Source organism: Lycorma delicatula, chromosome 7 (genome assembly GCF_047948215.1).
Source record: "Lycorma delicatula isolate Av1 chromosome 7, ASM4794821v1, whole genome shotgun sequence".
Lineage (NCBI taxonomy): Eukaryota > Metazoa > Arthropoda > Insecta > Hemiptera > Fulgoridae > Lycorma > Lycorma delicatula.
In genome coordinates, this window is record NC_134461.1 from 30,143,924 (window position 1) to 30,170,596 (window position 26,673).

The 26,673-nt window shown below is 29.3% G+C and overlaps 1 protein-coding gene across 3 annotated transcripts in view; it reads left to right on the forward strand.

Moving 5' to 3' along the window:
- Nucleotides 1-26,673, forward strand: part of HERC2 (E3 ubiquitin-protein ligase HERC2) — a 276,358-nt gene that overhangs the window by 99,194 nt on the left and 150,491 nt on the right. For all 3 annotated transcript variants that reach the window (XM_075372110.1, XM_075372111.1, XM_075372112.1), the window contains exons 26-35: nt 5,742-5,852; nt 7,279-7,470; nt 9,020-9,197; nt 9,304-9,442; nt 16,347-16,521; nt 19,997-20,087; nt 22,199-22,326; nt 22,994-23,130; nt 24,607-24,789; nt 26,307-26,419. In XM_075372110.1, the coding sequence (XP_075228225.1) occupies nt 5,742-5,852; nt 7,279-7,470; nt 9,020-9,197; nt 9,304-9,442; nt 16,347-16,521; nt 19,997-20,087; nt 22,199-22,326; nt 22,994-23,130; nt 24,607-24,789; nt 26,307-26,419 (1,447 nt within the window). The remainder of the gene's footprint in view (nt 1-5,741; nt 5,853-7,278; nt 7,471-9,019; nt 9,198-9,303; nt 9,443-16,346; nt 16,522-19,996; nt 20,088-22,198; nt 22,327-22,993; nt 23,131-24,606; nt 24,790-26,306; nt 26,420-26,673) is intronic.

The following is a 26,673-nucleotide window of genomic DNA, read 5'->3' on the forward strand; positions in this document are numbered from 1 at the left end:
GTTACTCTCTTGCATTAATGTTCATTAGTTGTTACAACCCGCAAGTAGGTACTTTATTATGAAGAAATCAACTACCTAGTGCCAGTATTTGGGATAGACATCGTCAATTCTCATTAGGTAGAACAATCAGAAAACAGTTTTAGTGAGATTCTGTCTTTCAGAGACTAATTTGTGGTGAATAATTTGTTTGCAGTGTTAAAATCATATAACATTGTCTTTATATTTAATTTTTAAATATGAATTTTCTTGTCTTTCAGTGATTATTGATTTTCATTCAGGATTTTTATTTTCCAGGATCATAATGAAAATATGAATTTTCATTCTCTACCACACTAGAATTAAATTTTTTTTACTGGTTGGGTGTTTCTTGTTTACTGTTCATGGTTGTCTTATTATTGAGTTTGTGACAGATTAGAAAGCAACCATCTTGATCAAATCTTCATTAAAAATTGATGAATTTTCTGTTTATTAATCCCAAAATCATCTGCAAATATCCTCTTAGTCTCATATGATCTTGCATCCATTCTCTTACTTTGGCTAGACTCTACGCATTTATGTTCTAAAAGTAATCACTAATGCTTCCTTTATTGACAGACCTTTTTCTTTACACATTCACTACTGGCTTAATTACACTGTTATTACCAGCCTCTGTGCTAAACATTAAAAAAAAAATTATTTTAGTTAATATATTTGGAATTAAATTGTAATAAATGAATATGGAGGGGGAAAATGCTCAGAGCTAAAAAACTGAACCAAACAGTTAAGCATGGTGTACAATGATGATTGAAGCATCATAGATCCACATCCATGTTGACTACAGAGTTATTTGTAGTAGTGCTTCATTCATACCTCTAGTTTTGAAACCATTCTTATTACTCCAACAACCTCTGGTGGTGGAGTGGCGGTGCCTCTGGTTTTTATCCAGAAGGTTCTGGGCTCAAATCCTTGTCAGATTTGACATCATTTTATGTGGTACAGACATTTAATCTAGCCATCAGTAACTGTAGTTAGGTAAAGGTATTTGTTATTGCTTGAAGGGGGGATAGAAGTGAGGTATGCAATTGGTGAAATTTGTAAAATTCATAAACAGCTCCTCCGCAATATGATGGACCAAATCACATTGGAAGAATTCAGTGCTGAAATCAGTTAAACAAAAAAAGAAAAACAGCTGGATTAGACAACATATATCCTGAGTTTATTAAACACATCAGTCCAAACACACAATGATGGGTTTTAAATCTTTATAATGATATCCTGCGAAGGGATGAGTTACCAAAACTTTTCAAGAAAAAAAAGTAATCGCCATTTCTAAGCCTGGGAAAGACATCACTCAACCCGAAAGCCTATAGACCAATAACACTTTTAAGTGTATGTGTCAAGATCTTAGAAAGAATACTACTTGTGCGTCTAATACCCATTGTCAGTAATGGTATACCAATGGAGCAGGTTGGCTTTATGCTAGGAAGAAGTTGCTCCGATCAGGTCCTTTCGCTTAAATCTGTATAGAGAAAGGATTTCAACAAAGGCTTAAAACATCTGCTGCGTTCATTGATTTAAATTCAGCGTATAACACAGTCTGGAAAGAAGGACTACTACTTAAGGTGTATCAGATTGTTCCCTGCAAATTGATCCTTAACTTACTGATTGAAATGCTGAGTGATAGACTTTGCCAAGTACAGCTCAAAGGAAAGCCAAGTATTTTCTACAGCCTAAAAAATGGCCTACCACAAGGATCCGTACTGGCACCTCTATTGTTTAATATTTACCAGAATTGTGTGAATATAAAACCAGAATTTGCCCATAGATGGCCCTAGCTGTTAATGTAGTTACCGTGGAACCGCATCATTGGCACCATTTTCTTTCTTTGATAGCTGACATGTTGAGTTTTGTACCTAAAAAGTACAATTTGAGGACATCATTGATTTTACGTTACCTTTTAAAGAAAACTGCCCCAGAATTGCATCGAATGCTTGTCAAAGCTTACAGTGAGCATGCTCTTCGTAAATCACAGTGCTTTGAGTGTTGGTTTAGAAAATTCAAAAGTGGCAATTCTGATGTGAGAAATGAAAAGTGTGGAAGACCACCAAAAAAGTTTGAAGACAGCGAACTGCAAGCATTGTTGGATGAGGATGACGCTCAAATGCAACAATTCGCGGATCAATTAAATGTAAGATGAGAAGCCATCTCCATACGTTTGAAAGCCATGAGAAAATCCAGAAGATGAGAAAATGGGTTCCACATGAACATCAACAGGATTTGCACAAATCATGGTATCTGCAATAAGAGCCTGACCCAATGGGGAGCTGTGGAAAACCCACAATGCAACTGATGTGGAGTTGAAGAGTAAACGATCGCTCACATGGCCCTGGTTTGTCCTTTTGCTACAAAACATCCATGATCTTACCCCCAAAGCATTGCAATGGCTGACCCACTGTGACCTGTGTTTGTAATAAAGATATGCAATAGATATAATACTGTTAAATTATTGTAAAAATTGTGATGTTTGTAAGTTCATTCGAATATATATATTATTTGAAAAATAAAGAATTGTTATTTTTTTTATATTTGTGTATATTTAAAAGGTTTTTAAGTTGTATGTATATAAACTTTTTTAATATAATTAATTATATTACTCTCCAAACATATATAAATAATTGTTTTTTAATTATATTTTTATCAATTAGCTTTCACATTTCTTTGTATAAGTTTCAAAAATTTGCAATTGGCACTTTATTTCAGGTTTTAAAAATGATTATAAAAGTATAAATTTAAATAAACATCTAGTTATTAGTAAATCAATAATTTAAATAAAATATTTAATATTGATACATAATGTAACATTTATAATGTTACTCATACAAATAAAATAAATGTAAATGTATATATATATATTTTTTTTTGAAAATTTAAATTCATTAAAATATTAACCACTGTAGTTAATATTAAATGAAATTTAAACCACTAAAACACACTAAATAGAAAAATTAAAGTTGATATTAATTAGAAAAATTAATTGATATTTCTGAGAATCAATTTTTGCAGAATCCTGCGTTTTCAGTTGGTATTTAATTCTATAATTACATAAAAATAAATTATTTTTATAATTTTAGAATTTGACAAATTGTTAATCTTTTATAAAATTTTAATTTAATAAAAATAATTATATATATATAATATAACATATATGAGATTTCCTAAATCAGCAGTTATCTCAGTAATATCAATTTTGATCATCCCTGAATCCAGTTTGACTAGTTTTGGTGTGATGTCTGTATGCACATGCATATATATCTCACAGAACTCAAAAACGATTTGCTGTAGGATGTTGAAATTTTGGATTTAGAACTGTTGTAACATCTAATTGTGCATGCACCTCACCTTTTGATTGTAATTGACTGGACCAAAAGTTTCCAAAAAAGCCCAAAATCCAAAAATTTGGAATATAGACTTTTTCTTAACTGCAGTAATAAGTCCTTATTGAAAGCTTTTCAATGATATAAGCAGTACTTAATTGGTTCCAGAGTTATAGCCAAATACAATTTTAAGGTAATGAAATATTTGTTCTTACAAGGAGAAGGCACATTGGTTTGAATCCGACTTAATTTTCTTTTTTTTTTTAATTTTCTTTCTTTTTTTAATTTAAATATATTGATTTATTAATAATTATTAACCTCTGATTGTAAAAAAAGTTTTTGCAATAAATAATAATTCAATAATAACATTAAAAAAAATATGAAAAAAAATCAGAAGTTATTAGTGGAATAAAATTTTTTATATTTTTCATTTAAAAAAATGTGTAAATATAATTTAACAGGCGTACAAGGAAGTCATGTGGTGTCCACATCAGATTTTTTCATTTGCATCTTTATGAATAAAAATGGGCAAATGAATTACTTTGTGATTCTTTGGCTGCTTTATTAGCAGCATGTTTAGATCTGATAATAAGGACTTAGATTAATATTCAGAAATCATATAAGTCTGTTTTGTTGCCACTGAATTTGTTATATAAAATAAAATACATGAACAGCCATTTTTTATACCATTTAAGGTATATGAGAAGAGGAGTAATAAGCTAACATGTGATCTTGTCTATTAACCTTTGTCAAATCGTTTTTATTCTATGAATCATTTCATGGATGATTTTACATTCACCTATATTATTTGCAACTTCACTCCAACTCCTCTAAATTCATGGAAATGGTCCCTCTCCTTTCTTTATTATACAATGCTATTTATTACCTTATTCTTTTTAATTTTGCCTGTTACTTCAAGAAGATTACATTTTCGCTTCGGTAGAATATGTATCAGTGTCTATCAGTTCTTCCACTAAACAGATGCCATTATTTAGTATGATTTCCTTATTTCAGGATTTCCGACTCTTGTAATTGTTTAACCATTCTATTAGGCTTGGCTGCAGTTAATAGCTAAATTTCTGTATTTAATAATTTCAATCCTCTTATATAGTTTAATCTCATATAGTTATAATATTATTGTTTGTTTTATAGTTATATTTTCATCTTATAATTTGTTCTCGTATAACTTCATTTCTCTAGTTTTTGATAATAAACTGTCTACAAATCTGTCAACATCTCCAGGTAGCTGTAGATTCATTGAGTTATAAAAATAGATTTTGTTTACTTTGTATTAAATTTAATCAATAGATGAGTTTTTTAATCAGTTGTTTAGTTTCGCTAAATCGCTGTATGTCAGCTAATCACTTTTAATGTATTGGATTGAAATAAAAACGAAACAGTCAGTGCATATTAAATTTAATCTTAACATAAAACAGACACTAAATGATGGTACATGATATTTATTTCAATGACAGTTTTGTTCAACATTGGTCTGTGATATGTGAAGTAAGACATAAGGCATAATAAGCAGTGGAATAGGTGCTCACGCCATCGGGATTGTTCACTGAGCTCGCTGTGCCAGCTTTGCAACGCTCCTGAAACAGTCTTGCTCGCTTGGCACCAGACATTGGAATACTTATACATGGCCCATAATCTCTCCTTTCCAACAATATGCATAATTTATATTTCTGGCTGGCTTTTGTGCAGGCTGAGGCTGACATATTGAATCTTTATAGTGTTTACATGTTTACTTTAATTTTTTTATACATAAATATTGTCCAAAATACACTATTATTACTTAAATTGATCTGTCTCGACAAACTTTAAACAATACACGAATCACCACACTATCACGTCTTAAGTCGTGAGCTACACTGAATGGAGATGAGTGAGAGCGCCAGTTTTGGCCGATTTGTGCTGTGCTCCCTCCCTGCCAACCCACTAGCCAGTGGTGCAAACTCAAAGTCATATCGGCGAGCTGACCATGTAAGTTATTAAATGACACCACATTTACATTTCTGAGACTAATAATTAGGGAGTTATTAAGGCAGGACGATATAGACCTTTTTGTTAATGCTATAAATGTCTGTTCTGGTACCTGTATGTTTCAGTGTGATTTTAGTCATTTCACGTCAAAATATAGCCTAACTGAGGATGTTCTTATACAAAGAAAAAAAGTAAGAAATAATATATTTAACAGTACTTTTTATAAGTCTTATTTGTACGTATTAATACTTATTTTGGGAATACAATTATATTAAATAATGATGTAAAACAAGTGATGTTTAATTTGTTTTAGATAAGTTTTATTTTTACTTGAAATATGTATATATGATTACGTTGTGTAAATATATAGGTTGTGTTAATAAAATTTGTTAATAATTGCAGATTGTTGATACAAGTGTTACTGCTTCATCACCTCTTTTAGATTGTGAAAGAACCCTTGGGTATCTTCTTGGATTACATGCTCATTGGCTAGCTGTTAGTACTCCTACTCAGGTAATTGTTTTCAGTTGATGTTAAGTAATTTAAGTAGTTAGAAAAAAATTAAATCTTCCTTCTTGTCTAATTAAATTTGATAAAGATATTTTCTTCTCTTTGATTTATTTATTTGTAAATATGGTACAGTATTCAGTTTTTTTATAGTTATTATTTTATTTATAATAAAAAAATTATATTATAAATTAAATATTAGAGTTTATAAAAAAGGAAAATTGTATAATGATAAAATTCATTATTGAAGTAGAAGTAGAGAAGAGATCTGATTTTAATTATGTTATTCTTTAAAATGTTATACAGATAGAAGAAAAAAATCTTTTCTTCTGAATTTCTTTGTTTTGGTGTTTCCTAATCATTTTTCTGATTTGTAGAATAAATACATTTTTTAAGTCTCAAACAATGTTTCTACTAAATTATATGCAGGAATTGATCTGCAGATAAAAGTTTTATAAATTTATACATAATAGCAGCAGCTCTGCACACTGAATAAATGCTAATATATATCGTACTTTTTTTTTTATATTTTTATTTACTTTTAGTTATTATTATGGTTGATGTAATTTCATTTGAAATTATTTTTCTTCCATTACCTGGGATTCAAATATGATGGGTTTATCAAGAAAATATATATTTAAATAGGTTTCAAATTACACATATTAAATTTGTACACATTAAACAGCAGATGTAAGGGTTCCAGTTCTTATCTTGATTACCAACTTTACAGCCAAATTATAGTTCATAACATTTTTTTAACTAGTGTTGTCAAACTTTGTTATTGTTTTTTAAACATCAAATCCCCCCACACATAACATTTGTCCAGGTCATACTTTCTTGGCATATATATTCACTAACGCTTCACACATGACACAAACTGTAAATCACAAAACGGAATGAAACCACAGTACATGCATGCACAATGAACATTTAAACAATACTGGTGTGTTAATTGTATGATTCCAAAGACCGCTGTATGCTGGCAAGTCAGAACCTATAGTAAATAAATTGTCAAGCATATACAATTACTGCCACATAATCTTTGCACTCTATTATTGTTTGAAATCATTTAAATATTCTTTTATGTACTTAAATTATTGCTAATAAAAATATTTAAAATTTTATAAAAGCAATACTTCAATAATGTTACATAAAAACTATGGATGATGGAAAAATTCTGATTGTATTTTTGTATTTTAAAAGTTAATCAGGAATACAATAAAACTTTTATTTGTCAAAAACTGTTTATTAAGTGTAATGTATAAAAATTCAGAAATTATGAATGCAAGTAAGGAAATATGTACTCGCAGATAAATCTCTGAATCATTGTGTTTGACAGTTTGTTATATGATTGTATAAAAATCATGGATCAGTGTAATAATGCAAATTACGAAACCAATTGGTAATGCATGCTTTTAAAATTGTTTTATAGTTTTCTGAAGAAGAAGCACCACATTGGTTAAAAGCAGAATTTCTTCAAGGTGGTCTCCATATAACAACACCTCCCAGTCCATTTGAAGAGAAAGGAGAAGCTCGAAGTGCTGGATCTACTCCTACTGAACCTATTACACCTCAGGCTCATGTCACTGATCTTTGTGCTTCTGCTATCGATTTGAAAATATCAGTAAGGGACCAATATTTAATTTGTATTTGTTAAAATTATCTGAAAACGTTTTGTTATCTGAATTCATATTAAGTAATAATATAATATTTTCTTTTATTATGTGAGGGGTCCTTTTAATTTGCTTAAGTTTTTTTTTTTTTTTTTTAAAAAGGAACTTATTAAAAGATATACTTTTATATCTGATTTTCTGAAGTGATTTACACCATACCTTACTTAAATATTATTTGTATACAATTGGAAGATAATTTATGAAGCGAGATAATTATAACCTGTAGTTGACATTTTTTATCCTTGGTTCTATCTTAGAGAAACTTAGTGCAAATTACTTAGTTTATTAATCTATGGATGAAGCCTTTACATGATGAAAAGCCATAATGAAAGGAAATAAACATGTATTTGAGTTTTACAAAATTATGTAAAAAAAACACAACAGCTGTTTCATTACACAGTACCTTCCTCAGGTGTTACAAATAGAATACAGAATGGGAAGGTACTGTGCATCAAAGCTGCTGTTATGATTTTTTAAATAAGTCTCTGAAAATCAAATATGTATTTGCTTAGTTTATTGATACAAAGTATACAGTACATTATTTAATATTCATACCAATAATAGCGTATTGTATAGCCCTAGACATGTCGGAGTTTCTCAACTGGTCCATGGGCAGCCTTCCCACCAGTTTGTTTTACTGCTTCCAAAAACCCTCACATTATTAGCAAACTTCTCTTAAGAACTGATTTAATTTAATTGAACATAAACTGATAAATGTGTGATTAAGAGCACAGATGTACCCTAAAGGAATTTCAACATGAATCAAACAAGTATATTGGTAAAACTAACAGATCTTTTAAAAAAAGGTTTATGGAACATTACAAATGCTTACAGAAATGGAAAGAGAGGTGTGTCTAATGTGGCCGAACATTTGTTGCAAAGTAAGGGATAGTATTTTTTATCGTAAAAATAATTTAGAAATTCTGGAAATTTGTAATAATAATAAAAAAAATGAATACTTGAAACATATTATATTTATAAATTGAAACAAAAATATGAAATGATGAACTAATAGATCGTTTGTGAAGATGATGGATGTCTTAGTTAAAGACATAGTGCGTTGTAGCTGTTGGCAACAATGTTTACGAACTTAAATGTGTGATGTTTTAAATTTATATCATTTCAATAATGGCAGTGGAGTTGTGTTATTACAAATTTTGTGGTTTTCAGTGTTTGCTTTCTAAATTTTTAACTTTTTATTTCTTTTTTGATATTTGTTGATATAATTATAGAACTGTGTACAGACTCAGCGATGTGGAATTTCATGAAAGTAGACTATTAGTATAAGTTCTTTTTTTTTTTTTTAGGTTTTTCTGTTACTGGGTTTGGTGGTTAAGTTGATGTTTTTTGAATATATGTGTATATATATACACATATATTACACATATAACCTTGACCTATTTACCTACCTGTTTTAGCCTTTATAAAAATTACATGTTTGTATTATCTTTTTTTTCTATTTTATGTTGTTTATAGCAATATATTTCTTTACTTTTATAGGAACAACTGTTGCAATCATTTCTTAATATATTAGACAGACATTATAAACATCAACAGTTTATGACACATGTAGAATTTCAACACGACCATCCTATTGAAGAAGTTTCAAGACTGTTGTTAGGTGTTCTTATAAAACATCTAGCATTGACATCTCAAGTTATTAATACTGTTGAAAAAGGTATACTCTTATTTTTATTTTTTAATTATTAAAAAGAAAAAAACAATTTGCTTTGTCTATTATTTAAAAAGCTTTACTCTAATTGGTTTTTATTTTGTTGTTGTAGGTGGTATTTTAGTATGTAATAAACAGTTTAGTAACATCGCAAAAGTGATTCATCAGACAAAATGGAAACTTATTAAAATGAGACAGGAGCAAAATAGATCATATAAAGAAGTGTGTGCTCCTGTTTTAGATAAGTGCAGGTAATCTTATTTTATTGTAATAGTTAAAATGTTATTAGTATAAATTAATTAAGTTATCAACGATGGTATTGTCTTTATCATACTTACCTTCAATTTTTGTAAGCTGAAAACAGCAAAAAAACATTAAAGCTAGGGAATATAAGAATTTTAAAAGAATGTTGAAACACAATTATCATCTGTTGGTATCAATTATCATTTTATGTGGTATTTAAAACTTTATAATATTCATTAGGTTTTACAATTAGAAATTTAAAATTGATTTATTAGTTCTCAAAAATAAGAGTGTAATATAGCATAAGAGAAACATAAAAGAAAAAAAGTAAAATTTAATTTAATATAATTTGTTTAATTTAATTAAGCATTAGCAATTTAATATTTAAAAGATGTGTTTAGTCTGATAAACTGCTAAATTGGCTCTGGAGAACAAACAAATGTGTGGATTGAATGCTTTATTTTTGATTATGTGAATTTTATTAATAGTTTTGGCTGAATTATTATCCAAATTCTTGGTGTCATAAATAAGAAGTTGTCATTGATTTTGCCATTAATTTCTTTTGTATTTTTTGATTTATTTTTGTTGATATAGAAAAAAAATCATAAATATTTTACTGGAATTTTTTTTGGTGATGGCCTCTGGAGTCAGGGCCTTATTATTAAAAAAAATAAATTATGTTTGTGAACAGACATCTTGCACAGATGTAGTTTGAAAATTGTTACTGTTTAATGCACTTACCAACTGCTGTATCTTTTTCAACAGTCCTATGTTAAAATTAGTAACTAATACAAGTGGTTATTAGTAATTCCAGTGGGTGATTATCATTTTTGTGGTATCAAATACTTTGGTTGTTAACATAACAGTATATAATAATTTATTTTAATGAACTAATCCCTGTGTTTTGTTATTTACTGCTTAGTGGGAATTGTTTTATTTAATATGTATGGCTTTGAATCTTTCTTGCTTTATATTTCTTATTAACTGTTATAAGGGCTTTTGTTCATAGTAATGGTTAATTGTTGTTCTGGAATATCAATAAAATTTATGTTATTCTGCAAAATTTTTTTTTAGATAGGTCAATTAATTTGCCAAAAACTGATTTAAAATAAAAAATCCTATATTGATTTAATGCCTGAAACTTAAAAAAAACATTTGTAGACGTTCACAGAACTACATTAAAAGTGTTTATTTTATTTTATATTTTAAAAGTGTTTAGTTGGCTATGGGTAGACTTGGTTCAATGAACCCACCAGGTTGGTCTAGTGGTGAATGCGTCTTCCCAAATCAGCTGATTTGGAAGCCGAGAGTTCCAGCATTCAAGTCCTAGTAAAGCCTGTTATTTTTACACAGAGTTGAATACTAGATCATGGATACCTTTTTTCTTTGGTGGTTGGGTTTCAATTAACCACACATCTCAGGAATAGTCGAACTGAGAATGTACAAGACTACACTTCATTTACACTCATACATATCATCCTCATTCATCCTCTGAAGTATTATCTAAATGGTAGTTACCGGAGGCTAAACAGGAGAAAAAGAGAGAGAGACTTGGTTCAATGTATTGATGTAAGTCTGAAAGTACAATATGTAACTATGTTTAACATCATATTAAGTTTAATATGAAAACATTTCTGTAGCTTATTATTCTGTTATGTAAGTGTGACCGTATATCAAAAACTTCTAGATATCCTTAAAAAAGTAAGTAACTGAACATAGTGAAAAAATAAACAATGAAAATCATTTCTATAGCATTATTACTTACAACTTACGGAGAACTAAATAAATATGAGTAAATATATATAAGAGTACGTTATATATTATATATATATTACACCCACAAGTATATTTATTTAAGTTCTACTCATATTATATTTAAATTCTATTAAATAAACCATAGTGTTGTCAGAGGCCAAAGCAATATATTATTACACTTTTGTTATGATGTATTGTGTTAATTACTTATAATCTTTTTATTTTATTAATGGAAACAGGTAAAGCATATTTTATAGGATATTAGAACATTTATGTCATGTACTGTAATGTATTACATAAGCGATCTACATAGTTTGTTTGTTATTTTGTAAAAATAAGTTGATGGGTTACATTTTATTAAGTTTATTAATTTTATCTATGTTATAGTGGTATATTTTCTGATTTAGTTTTTGACTTTTTTATTATATACTTTTAAATTAAAAACAATAAAAGGTACATTAACATACTCATATACCTACCCAACAATATTATAGAGGAAATTTCTCAGTCAGCAGCTATCAGATTATTTGTAAAATAATCTAATCTGATCAGTATTTTTATATTTGTAAAAATACTAATTACTTGGAATATTACTTTTTCATAAATAGATAAATTACAACAGTAATCAAATACGTCTTTTTCAGCATTTTTTTGAGTCATTCCATATCAGATCACTCAATCTAAAAACACGAAAAAGTTTTGTCAGAAAATATAATTTCTTTAGGTTTGGAATAAGTAACTTTATTAATTTACCAATAAAGCAGTGTTTCTCAAACCATGGGGGGGGGGGGGTGCCTCCCTAAGGGGGTGTGATAACAATAAATGGGAGACATGAGCATATCGAAAAGAAGATATTATTAAAAAAAATTATTAATTTATTGTAAGGAAAGCAAAGCAAAATACATTCTGACATAATAAATAATAAAATATATATTTACACTAAAATAATACACTTATAGTATTGTATCAGTATAGCACAATGTATTAATAATTAACTTATCAATACTAAATTAAAAACAAGTTTAATAATTATTAGTGACTCCCCCATTGGGCCTGTCTTGCAGATCAAAGTTTTTTGAAGGAAGGTTTAATCTTAGAAATAGACACTCAAAATTTGGTTTCGCAAAGGTAGGATGTTGAAAATTGTAATAATGTATGAAATGCTCTTGTTATCAGTGCAGAAAGTGCTTTTCAGTGCAGTTGCTTTTGTTTTTGTTGGGTTTGTTTGGTTTTGTTTTTAGTTATATATTCTCTTGATTGTTATGGTTTAACATTATGTTTAGTTTGGTACAATATTATGTGTTTTTATTTAGTGCTTTATTTTGTTAGAGTTTAAACAGATCAGAGAAGTAAGAGTAGATTTTCTTATGCAATTTTGATAAGTTAGTTTTATTATGGTTAGTTTCAGGTTTATTTTAGGTTGGTTTAGCTTTGTTTTATTGTGTTATTACTGGCTTAGTTTTTATTTCTGTGTTTTGTGTTTTGGTTTGTATTAGTATCTGACGATTTTTGCTTAGATTATATTTCTTGTTTGCTTGTTTTGTATTAAACAGGTTTTGTTCTCGGATTAGCATTTAGTTTGTGTTTTCTTTAGAGTCTTGTTAGGTCTGTTTTATTTTTATTAGTTTAGGTTTATTGTAAGTTTGTTTATTTTATTGATTACCTTTGGCCTGGTTTTTCTGTGTTTTGTATTTTGTTTAGTTTACAATTTTATATTTGTTGTTCATTATTTGTTTTATGATTTCAGTTTTTGAAATATTTAGACTCTGTTTTGCATGTTGGGCTCACCCTCGCTTGGTTAGGATTGTAGGTAAGCTCAGTTGGATGATCCTGTTTAGGACCTATTTAAGACCATTGTTGCTTGGATCCACATTAGGTGTGATGTTGCTTTTGGCATTCACATCGGTGGCATCTTGACAGTGGCCAGACTGGAATATGTCTTGAGGCTTTTGAAGATGACCTCCAGTAAAGCCCCTAAGGGCTAGGTACGGAGGGGGTGGCATGACGGCCAGATCTGTTACATGGTGGTTGTCTTCCCTCTGGGGTCGTGATGATCATAGGTGTGTATCAACTTCGTTCTTCTGGCATAATACCTCTTCAGTCTGTAACCCTGAAGTCCTTTGGTGCTAATGCCTTCTGACCTTAGCAGGTGCTAAGGTGTATTCCTTAGCAGGAATACACCTTTTGGGAACCCTAGTGTTTCGAGGATGCAATGCATTCTGCTTTCAGGAGGGAATCATGTGTCCTGGCTGGGACATTTGAAAATTTAGATTGGAACAGAATGCAAGGATAGCGGGAGAGTTTATTATCTCCCTATTAATCGAAGAACCTGGACGAATGTTCCTTGCTGCTGTGTCTTTTGTTTATCGAGCAGATCATTATTTATTTAGTTGCAGTTACAGATTTTGTGTTTTATTTATGGACAGAATTGTTATTTGTGTTCCGGTCTTTTAGACCAGTGAGAAATAATTGACTGGGGCTGATCATGGAAGACAAGGCACATAAAAGCTTCGTTCTCTCAGTGTGATTCCCCTTAAGCCTGTCCCTGAAGTCTTTTTGGCCTAAAAGGAATATACCTTCCATGAGTTCTAGTGTTTGGAGGAAGCAATGCACTCCCCTCTCCTGAGGGAGTCGTATGATGATGATGTAAGTTTTGGAAAGGATAATGGGTATTTGGTGAGGTAAAGTTACAGTACTTTTTTCCCTCTGGCTGTCTTTCCTGCTGCAACATGGACGAGGGCTGTCTTTCCTGCTGCCGCCAACACGGACTGTAGTCCATGTTACCCACTTTACCATTCTTTGTTAATAAATTACAGTTTGTAAACCTTGTATTGTCCAGTGGCCTTGAAAAGGGCATCATGGGGGAAAGTACTCTATCATCATGGGCTCTCTCTCTTCTGGCTGGTGACTGCTGAGCTTTTCGTCCTCGTTCATCACTCTCTATCTTCATGAGCTGGAGAAGGAAGTTTGGACCTTACAATATTATATAAAACTTCGCATTCGTGAGTGTTGGGGAACAGCGATCGCCTTGTTTTGTTTAATAGTTTCATGAAGTAAGTAGCTCAGTTGAAGATTATTCCTTGAAAATTCTTAATTTTAAAATCATCCAGACACACATGTCTCCAGAAAGGGTTTGGAGGGACTGCGAGGCTGCCGTCATTTTATTTTGCATCACCTGAAACTGATAGAAAACAGAAACAAAAGAAGCATATCCTCAAGTTAGAGAAAAAAATAGACAATTGAAAATTTGTTCTGCCATTTGCACTTTTAAAGGTGCCTGCGACTGGTGGGGCTACAGCGCCATTGTCGTGGGAGTGTTGTGCAGTCAGCTTGTGAGAAGTGGTGCGCTTGTGCAGGTGTGTAGGTATAATGTACTCCTGCTGACATATATATATTCTATTAAATAAACCATCTAGTGCAGAATATTGAAATAAAACACAGCTTACCTTAATTTTTCATGAAAGTACTTTTGTGTGATCCTGCATCCTCATTTATATGCCTTATCTCAATAATTTGTTCTAGAATGTTTATTAATAGAATTTAAATATAATTCACAGTACAAAGGAATAATTTAAAAAATTAATTTCAGTAAAATATATATGTATAAAGCTATTATTTATTATTATATATCAAGCTATTATATTATTTGTTTTATCAGTGGAGTAGGTGTTTTAAAAAAAACATTTTTGTTATTGTGAATGTTTTCACTAATACCATTGATGAAATAGATGTCTGATGAGGAATTACTGTCACACCTTTCATGAGTTGGGAACAAAGTACCTGTTGCTAGCATTAGTTGCATGTCGTAGCAAACTATAGTCATGTGCTTCAGTCTTTACTTTTACTTTTTTCGATCTGCTTTAAATATGAATATGAACACATCTCCAAGGAAAATCAGAGGGAATTCACTCTTGTACTCCTCCACTCCACCATCTTTGTGCAGGTAATTCTGATCATCATCTTAGCCTGTCATGCCTGTTCCATCTGGAGCATATTTCCCATAATGTTATCTGTTAAGCATGCCAAAATCTGTCAGGCATGCTTCTCTGTATGGCAAGAATCAATTGCACTGGGACATCATGTGGTCCGGTGATCTGAAAATGTCAAAATTTATCTAGAAATATAATAAAGGTTAGTTACCAGGCAGTAAATAGGATATATTTTTAAAAAACTTTTATTGCAAGTTTCACATGAGTCTTAAGCCTAGATAGGTTAAAAATTTCTCAGAAAACATATATTTTCTGTAGCTTTTCTTCAGTTTTTGAAAGAAAAATGTATTACAGTAATAAAATGAAGTTGAATAAATATACAGAAGAATGATTGGTAGTAGTACATGAAGACCACCCTCTACATTTGACAATTGTTATAAAACTAGCTATTAAGATTTAAACGTACACAGCTCCAAAGACAAAGATTATATGTATAAAGACAAAGAAGGCTAACTGTATTTGCAAAAAAGGAATCATTCAATGAGTGTGTGTGTGTGTGTGTGTGTGTGTCTGTGTGTCCATAATATACCTATATGACTGATGCAATCTAGCAGAATGTTATGGAATTTATGCCAGCAAATTCATTCATATTTAAGATCCATCAGAGTTTATTTATCACTGAGGAACAGACACTTTAAAATTTTCCTATCAGAGTGCATAGTATACTGTTTTAGATGCTGCAGCTCTTGAAGGCTCTCACTGAAGAATGCTACTGTATTTTCAAACACACTTGTTTATGTGTACATGGTAGATCTATTCTTTTCTTAATCTATACTTGTACTCAGAATGTGTTGGAGTAAGTTCTATCATCCAAACTTATGCAGTATATCATCCCAAACTCCAAGTATTTCCTTACCTCCTTAAGATATCATTACCAAATTTTCTGCTCCATTATGTGGCATTATGTGAAATTCAGAATTTTATTTAAATGTTCTGGTGGTGAGATATAAAATAATTTAGGGGTGACAGAATTGTTTATCAAATATAATTTTAGTATATATGTTAAACATATATTATAATATAATTTTTTTATTTTCCTCATCTGTAAATACATGTATTAATGAAGTTGTATTTTATACTTAGATTATGGACATTAATGGTGTTGTATTTATAAACCTTGTTGTGAATGTTTTATTTATAATGTTATTTTATTCTTTTATCGCTTTAGGTTTTTGTTGTATGAAGTACGTCCAGCTACTAGCCATGAAATAAATGCACTAAGAAATCTTAAAATTCTTCATACAGAACATATATGGAAAAGAACTGTGAAGAAAATATTGTATGATGTAAAAAAGAAAAAGTGTTCAGCCAAACCAGATAACTTTGAGAATACCAATATGCAGGTCTGGTGTATATTTATTTTGTTTATGCTGTAATTATTATTTCTTATAATTTCTTGTTAAATGTTTTACTTAGTTGCCCAATTAAAAAAAATAACAAAAAACAATTTTTTTCACATGCATGAACCACTGAAATTTCTTATTAAAAAAAAAAAAATTGGTTTGTGTGAAACTACATTTCGCACGAGATTTGAACATGACAACGTCTTGCAAAGACCAACAATATCTTGCAAAGACGAATATCACAGGTGCTTCGCGCCCATGATATTCGTTGACCTTTGATTGTAATGTTGCAAAAAAAAAACCCTTAATGACCCTTAATCCTTATGAAGTAAACACGTGTTTTTTGAGAAACTGGCGTTGGGCTAGATGAAAATACCAATTAATTAAATTCATCCATGATTTGGATGTTTTAAAAATTACTTGTTTAAACAAATTGAATCGAAGTGATAGTTTAATTAGCTAATGAAACACTTAATATTCCATTTTTCATTTCATTTAATAATAATAATAATTAATATTTAATAATTTTTGCAAGTTTAAATTGAATGATTTGTTCAAAAATAATTATGAACAATTTGTTGTAGAAATAAACTTTAATCAAATCAATGATGATAAATTGTCAATTTAAAACGATGAAATTGAAATCATAAATCAAATTCATGAAATTGCTGTTTTTGAAAAGCCCGCCAAAACCTGCTTGACATGATAGTATATTCCATTGCACGACGGTTAAGCGGTTCAACTTGTCATTAAAACTTCTAAATATTTTTAAAACTCGTGTTAAGTAAATCAAAATTCTGGTTAAAAAACAGTAATATTCAATTTTTAAATATTATTTATAGTTTTTGCAAGTTTAACATAAATAATTTGTTTAAATATAATCATGATTAATTAATTATAGAAATAAATTGAAATCAAATCAATGACAATAAATCGAGTGGAAGAGAGATAGATGCGGCACAAACTGAACGCTTAGGCCGATCATGCCTCTCTCTTGCTCATATGCTTGGCTCAGGCGGAATGAGTCATGCTCTTTCGTGTGTGCTGCCGGCATTCATTGATTTATAAGACGTCACGTCAAAAATATATATATTTCAGGTTATTCAACACATTTGAATTGAGTGTTTTATGGAAATTTCATTTATTATATGTTCATGAGTCAGTGTGTGACTCTATTTATCAACTTTTTTAATGAATTTTTTAAAGAATCTGAATATATATTGGCATGTAATTACAATTATTATTCAAAATAACAATAATAAGTAATAAATCTAATCCAGCTAAGTCGTTGCAGTTGATAAACAGAAGACAACATCAATTAAGCCTATTTAACAAAAAAGTAAGGAAATAAATATTTTTGAATCAAATGTTTGAAATAGTGCAATAGTCTGGTAGTAAGAACTTTCTCTGGATATACCAGGGTTGTTCGAAAAGTTCTCAGCCTGATAGAGAGATGCCACAAATTTGAGTAAATGATTATGGTATTTGTCAGTTATAGTTGTTTAGATTTCATGCTGCAAAATTTCAGATGATTGTGTTTGTGGCAAAATTCCATTTTACATTAACTTCAGTCATGTGATCAGAGGTTTACAAAGTTTTTTTTTTATCTTATACTGAACCAATCACTAAAATAAATAACTGTCTTCACTGAAGCGCTCTCCTTCAACTCTTATTTCAGAATTATTGACAGCAACTGGACAATGTGATTTCATAGCTGATGTTACAATAAATTGGTACTGGTCACATCAAGAGTGTCTTAATTCACTTTTTATAATACATAAATTCAGTATGTATCATTAAATATATTTTCAAAAATTAGCTTGCAAAGCATCATAAAGTTTAACCTAGCACATACAAACAACTTTTTAAAAATTAAAAAAAATTTGGTCTTGAATTCTTGAAGTATGAGAAAGTGAATTTTCAAAAAATTACAAATATCAAAAATGGCCATGCAACCATTTAATTTCAGATTGAGTGATTTGATATGGAATGACCCCAGATAATGCTGAAAAAGATGTGTTTGATTACAGTTGTAATTTATCTATTTATGAAAATGTAATTCCCCAAGTAATTAGTATTTTTACAAATATAAAAATTCTCTGATAGGTGACTGAGAAATTTCCTCTATAATATTGTCAGGTAGGTATATAAGTATGTTAATGTAACCTTTTATCATTTTTAATTTATAAGTATATAATAAAAAATGTCAAAAACTAAATCAGAAAATATACCACTATAATAACCTAGATAAAATTAATAAACTTAATAAAATGTAACCTATCAACTTATCTTTACAAAATAACAAACTTTAAACTATGTAGATCGCTTAATGTAATACATTACAGTACATGCTTAAATATTTTAATATCCTATAAAATATGATTTACTTCTGTTTCCTTTAATAAAATAAAAAGATTATAAGTAATTAACACAATACATCAGAACAAAAGTGTAACAATATAAGCAATCATATATTGCTTTAGCCTCTGACAATACTAAATTAGTCCCTTCCTGTTGCAGCTACAGTAACAACAATATAATTTTTAACTACATGAAAGAAGGAAACTTTACATTTAATATCCATTGTATTAACTAGAAACAAATAACAAACTTCTAACAGAAACTAATAAGATCGCCAAAAACTAATTGGCAATGAATTATAAAAGCACAAACACCATTAATTCTATTTTGTATATCAACTAACAACATAATCTGAAACACCAAACAGCAAGCAGGCAGCCACAAAATGAAAATTCCCTACAGCAGAACAAAAATTCCCTTTGTTCGGATTAATTTATTCGCTTCTGTATGTATATATATTTAATACTGATTTATTTATTTTATATAGAAGGAGCAGGCTGATGATGCCCTAAGTTTTTTTTATTTAAGTTGATTTTTATAGTGTATGAAAAATACTAATCTTAGCAGGATTCATATCCAGTAACTTCTATGTAAAAGATAACGATGCTACAATTCAGTACATTTATAAATATTAGTACTTGTTCATGGGAAGTTTGTATAATCCTTACCAGTGCTTAGATATGATTGGAGGAGTGTATTTAATCCATTGTTAGAGAATAAGATGATTCATTTTACTACTTTGAAGTGCTGTTATTAAATAATTATTTATTTATTTCACACCATGGTAATTTCTTGCTTATGGCCAATTACAGCTACCTGTTAGCTTCTTTTTTATAATGAGTAATTATAAAATAATAAGGCGCAGGTGCTGCCACTTTTCTGTGAAGGTCAGCATGTAGCATATATGCTTATTCGAATAAAAGTGAATTTTAGAAATTATTGTGTAAATCATATTGAGTATTTGTTTATTTTTTGTGCCGATTGAGTATTTGTTTATTCTTCAGAAAACTTTTGACAATATTCTAATTATAAGACATTAGTTTTTTTTTCCAAATTTCTATTCCTAATGAAGTTTAAGGGCTTATAATATAAAGCAATTTATATTGTGTTTCAGAGTCAGCCTCCTGAATCAAAACCAAAAAAGGAAAGTGAAGATAGTGTTGAGAAAAAAGATCATAGTAGTGACCAACTTCCTCTTGGTTCTGGTAAAATTATTTCTTTTTTGATAAATGTTAATGTAAATTGTAATAATTATACCTTAGTTTCTATCTTTTAAAGTAAAATTAATTTGAAGAGTTACTGGCATTAATAATTTATTTTTATGTAACAACATTCTTGCTTATCCTACCAAAAACCCATAAAAACAATTTTTAAATTTCATGCCTTAAGTTTTTTATATCTATATTGATCACAACTTAAATGGAAACTAATTCACATTTTGGTGGATTATTAATAAGCTAAGAGATATTGATGTTTTCGAAAATAGTTTAGTATTTAATCACGAAATATAGTCAGTTGATTGGCCGAGAAATTACTAATGATATGTTATTGAAGGTCCTGCATGTGGAATTTCAACAAATGATTTGGGTGTATGTAAAGTAATTTAAATTTTTACCTAATTTGCTCTCAACTGAGGTAAAAACAATTTCATATTAATGTAGCACAGAACAAGCAGAATGTAACACAGAAATACTGATAATAACTTTTTTCACACTGTGGAAACTAATGATGAAAGTTGAATGTAACCTAAAATCAATGCTTTATGATAACTGTATATTATTGAAAACATTGTAACTCTTGTAGGGCAAAGATAGCAAGGTGGGTTAACAACAGAGTCTGAATAAGCTTTACTTAATTTTTACTTGTACAAAGACCAAATCCATTCAACTGGAAATTTCTTCATGATAAATTTTCTGCCAATTTTTACACCTACACATAAATTTTTTTAACTAAACTCTTTGAATCCCTTCAAGGTTCAGTATCATCTTATTCTGGATTTGGGTATATGTGATTTCTGTTTATTCCTCTTTGTAACCATTATAAATTCTGACATAAAATACAAATTAAATTGAATTGGTGTATTTAAATTGGTGAATTTATTTGTATTTTATTTTATTGTAAATTATTTGTTATATGGATTTCTTAATACGTCAACAAATGATATTTTTTTTAAAAACGTAAAAATAAAATTAATAGCAGCATGATTCATTAGTTATCAAATTCCTTCTTAAAATAGAATTTTAAGAAATATGACATGTGAGTAAAAATGAGCAAACTTTTCTATATAAAGAGTATTACGTTTGTATGAGTACACATACTCACACAGACTTGGGCAATTCAGAGAAATAGTGGTGGGATAGACCTTCGACACCATCGAAAAGCATCAGTTATATGCGGGACATCGTCGTGGTTAGATGAGTCTTGTGAGTATTTAAAAAAAAAACCATCAGAAAAATCATAGACTGATTTGTGCGGAATACAGGTATGAAAATTTGATATCAAAGGTCACTCCATAAATACATTCATGGATTTATCAGAAGATTTCTTATCCATCGATTTTTTTTATAACATTAAAAAATATTGAAATTATAACATGTTAAAATGATAAATTATGTATAAAATTGAAATTAAAATTAATTTTGGATTGGCCAATTTCTTACTCCCATAAGTATTAATAAGATATTTTGTTAAATTTAGATGTATATAAGTAGTTATGTAATAGTGGTTCTACGAACTTAAGTAGACTAGTTATGGGACTTTATCGCCATTTTTCTTTATTTTTATAAGTAATGTGTATTATCCATCGCCATTAGAAATATTTTTTGATGTGTTGAGTTATTTTAATTTTTTGTAAAACTCAAGAAAAGCATAAGCAACATAGCCCTAGTACATTTTTTGCAAATCCCAATGTAGTAATTTTATTTTATTTGTTTATTAAAAATTTATTGTTATAAAATTATGTTTCTGTGTTTTATTTAATTTTGGTGTTTTACATGAAGCTCACATCTAGTGATAATGTCACTTAGCAGGTTACAATTTGACAAGTGTGTGGATATAAACACAATAAGACAAAATCAAATTTTCAGAAATTATGTGAACAACTGGAAAAGAGGTGGACTGTGTAGAGTGATAGTGTTCACATTTCAAAAGAAAGCTAGAACTAAGTGTAAAGAAATATTGTTTTAATGCCCTAAGATTGTGTACATTTTAAATAAACCTCATATTTTCTTCTAATCTTCATATTTATCTTTTAACGTCGTAGTATCTTTTCACTTATTACAGTAATTTAACTTATGTATGTTTATCTTCTTTTAAGGTGGAGATTTTTATGAAATTCCTGCTCGATGCACTAATGAAATGCAATTAATACAGTCCGTAGTTGAATTTGTGACTCAAGAAGAAGGTGGAGATGTTGAAGCATTAAGAAAAGCTATGTATTGTCAGGTAAACTTTTCTTATTATTTAATTTTTTTTAAATTTTTCAGTTTGGCCGGATTTTTTTTTCAGTAAATAAGAAGTTACTTCATAAATACAGGTGTTACATAAATCTTGAATATCACTTACCACTTATCTTCTTTAAAAAGATAATTAAAAATCATTAAATAATTTTCTTATTAAATATCATTCCTCTGCTGAACTATTTAATATTATATAAGAAACTATTAAAGTAGATCGCTATCTAAGTAGCGCTCTACTGCTTTTTAAGCAATTATTTATCTAAAACATTTTTTGATAGATGTCATGTGAGAATTAATTGCAATAAAACTTTTTTGTATGTTTTTCAAGGTCTTTTACTCATTTAAAGAAAAACATCTGAATACATTAAAATTTTGCCTAGTTTTCTTTACTTTCTTATCAATAGCAGGATGGAAGTATTTGAACTAAATTGCTATATACCTTGAATATGGAAAAATTATTTTGTTGAAGCTAACTTTTACAAAAATCTTTGTGACTTCATTGATGAATTTTGGTTATTTATCTCCGATGAGATTATGGCTGTAAGTAAAATCTCATTTTCAATGTATACACTGTAGCCAACACTTATGTTTGTTTTAAATATTAACATGTGTAAAATTTATAGAAAGACATATTAATGTATCATTTTGTGTAGGTGGAGAGAGCTAATCTTAGAAAATCTGGTATATTAATGATATTAGAACTCCTTAAAAGAGATAAGTTAATTCCTTCTGTTAAATATAACATCATTAATGGTTGGTTGGGACCTGTGAATCAAAAAAATATTAACAGGTAAGACTTTTATTTTGTAATTTAATTTAAACATTACTTAATTTCACTATTTAATATAAATCTCACTCACAAAGAACATCATGGTATTTTTTTTAAATTAACACATTCATAAAGGTTTTTTAAGTCATTGATTGCAAAGATCATGCCACTAGTCTGAATTTAATTAAAATGATTAAACTAATACACTTTTATTTAACTTTGATAAATTATTATACAGGAAAAAGCTAATTAAATAATGCTTTCAATTGAATTTTATCTGCAGTTCAAATCCTTTTATTTTTAAGATCCTTTTCCCTGAGAATTCCTAATGTTTCAGAACCATCAGTCCAGCCACTAGATAGCAATGCTGGTGATGACACAGTGGAATGTTTTAAGGAAATTCTCATATATGCATCCATACCATGTTACAGTCTTTGAAGCCTACTGAGACTACACTGTGTATGCTGACTTCACTACTGAAATGTTACAGCTTGAAGTTAATGAATTTCTTGATCATATTGTGTTTAGTGATCGAATTACACTTCATCTTAGTGGAAAAGTAACACACATAATGTCTATCTCTGGGGGTCAGAGAATCCTTATGAACTTTAATGTGAAAGGGGCTCCACAAGATTAAATCTTCTGTTTAATATCCCTGCAGCAAGTATAACTGGAGTTGCTTATTTGGATATGCTGTGTACATTGCTCTTTCTTCAACTGCAAGATGGACCAGAAATTTTATTTGGTAGCAAGATGGTACATCTCCTTACTGGTATAACTGTTTGGGATTGGTTGAAGACATTTTTCTCAACCGCTGGATTGGTTGGCATGGACCTGATTCAAAGCTTGTTTGCAGTGGCTCCATAGTCGCCTGATCTGACCCCATGTAATTTTTCTTTTAGTGTTGTGTGAAGGATCTTGTGTATGTGCCTCTGCTTTCTACTGACTTATCTGATTTTAGGCACAGGATTAAAGCTGCTGTCATTTTTATTACTTAGACATGCTGATTAATGTTTGGGATGAACTATCCTATCAGTTGAGTGGTAAGAAGATGCTTACATCAAACACTTGTAGGAAAAAGTGTAAGATACATTCTATCATTTTATTTGTGATTCATTATTGTAAGTCAAAGTTAAGAGATATTAAATAGCTTTAAAATCTCAATATTGGTTGTTTGTACACTGTATATTACAGCTTTGTTATTCTTGTTGCTGTAAATTTCAGTAAGTTATACTTATAAAAATTTCCTTTCTCCATTCCAATTTTTTTTTTGTAACGTGTATGAGTATTAGACTATAGAGGAATTGTTTTTATGACCTTTTGAGTCTCTTTCACTTATTCTGCACAATTGTTTGACACTTGTTTATTCATACATGTTATTCTGCTCTACAGTATTATCAGTTGCTGTTTTCTTTTGTAAGTTTTTTATTGCAGAGAGATATGTGATGACATAGTTGGAAAAATTTATAATATATTAATAAGATTTTGTTTTTTCAGGTGGGATATTGAACTTGTTACTCCATATCAAAAAGCAGAGCTTTTACTACTGAAGAGCCAAGTTTTAGAACGAACATTAAGTAATCTCAAGGAACTTATTTTGCAAGCTGATAGGTGGGCAAAATGGTATTCACATTCATTACGAACTCCATTCAATTCTCTTAAAAAGCTTTCATGGACAAGGTAAAAAAAATTGTGAAGAATTAATATTATTTCTATGCTATCTGGAAGGTTTATTTAAAATTATGTCTGTAATTTTTAAGTTAATCATAATTCATTTACTACTAATAAACCAAACAATGAAAACCTAATTTTTCGGTTAATATATCTATTCTGGATGTATATTCTGTAAATTAACTTTCTAATGGGATGGATGAGACATGCTTACATGATTTTTCAGAAATTGGGCAGAAGTAAAGATAATACAATCATATTTGATAAATTTCTGAAAAGCACTTAGGGAAAATTAAGGATGGGTAGAGCAAGGAATTTGGATCAAAGATTGGCTTTGTATTGTAAACTGCAGGACAGGGTAGAAGTTTATAGACTTACCATTGTCTGGAGATTTAACTAAAATAGAGGAAGGAACAGTTACTAAAAATATTTCCGACTTGGAAATGTAAAAAGAAACCAAATAATATAATAAGGAAAGATGAATAAATATATTATGTTCTTTTATGAAGAAATGTGGATGAATAGAAGATGAACTATTTTTTCCTTGTTCCTTGATCTAGAATTGGCAAGATGTTTGGAAGGAAAAAGGTATATTGGAAGAATACCCTTAAAAATATCTTTAAGCTTGAGGTGAAAGACCATTGTTACCTTTTTGCAGATGATACCACTGTTTATATATATATATATATATATTGAAATTTATTTTTTTAAGATTCATATTATTCCTCTGTAGTGTTAAATTTATTGCGATAATACACATCTTACCTTAATATTATCATGAAATACTTTGGCAGATCATCATTGAATTCATTTAATTTAAATGCATATTAAAAATATCTCAATATTCTGTACTAAGTGGTTTATATAATATACACTGGTTGTGTATTTTCCAATACATAACCATTTTCAGTATATAGAAATGTCTGCCAAGTCATTTGTGTTAGTGGCATCCTAACTGAGGCCAAACCGATGTCTGTAATGTGTTATCAGGTTTAGAGGGTCTAAAAGATGACCTACAGTAAAGCCCATCAGGGCTAGGAACATAGGGGTTGGTGTGGGTAACCAGGGTCATCACAAAACTGGTGTCTTTCTCGTATAGGGATTAGGATGATGTATCTAGTACTACAGATAACTGCATCCACAGTATTTTTGGGGGTCTTATTAGCTAATGAATTCTTGTAAGATATCAAACTGATTTCATCTGTAACTACTATGTAGTATGTCAGTTTGAAACATTATAATATCCTTTTTTTTGTTTTTATTAAACATTTATTATGCTCGTATACATTCCTGTCAAAATATATGAAATTAAATGTATGCAGTAAACTAAAAAATTAATTTTTCTATGAATTACATTTGTGAATGTGCTACCTTTGCTGTATTAAAAAAAAAGTCTTATTTAAAAAATAACATTTTATTTTTTGGTTCTGTATTTTATGATAGTGTTTGGACCAATTTTTTCTGTAAGATTGAATTTTTTTTGTAATACCTTTTCATAATGTTCTGTATGTTAATTTTATTTACAGATTTGTACTTGCTCTGATCGGTATGTTAACGCAAAACCATTCTGGCAACGAATTGAGTCTTATTATTAATTCTGGGGTATTTGCATTAATGGAATTTATTTTGAAGGAAATAGGTTTGTATAATTTTACTTATATGCACGTTTTATTACCAGTAAAGGTCTTCTAAAAAATAAAAATCATATTTTTTTTATTATTAGGTATAATAGTATTGTTTCAAAAATTTATCAAATTTTTTGTTTGTAATTTATTGAACAGACTGTTTTATTTGTATATGAGCTAAACATTTTAGTATTCTTTGATATTGTTTTGTAAAAGGCATTATTTTAAGAAATAGCTTATACTTTAAAAAACTCATATTTGAAAAACT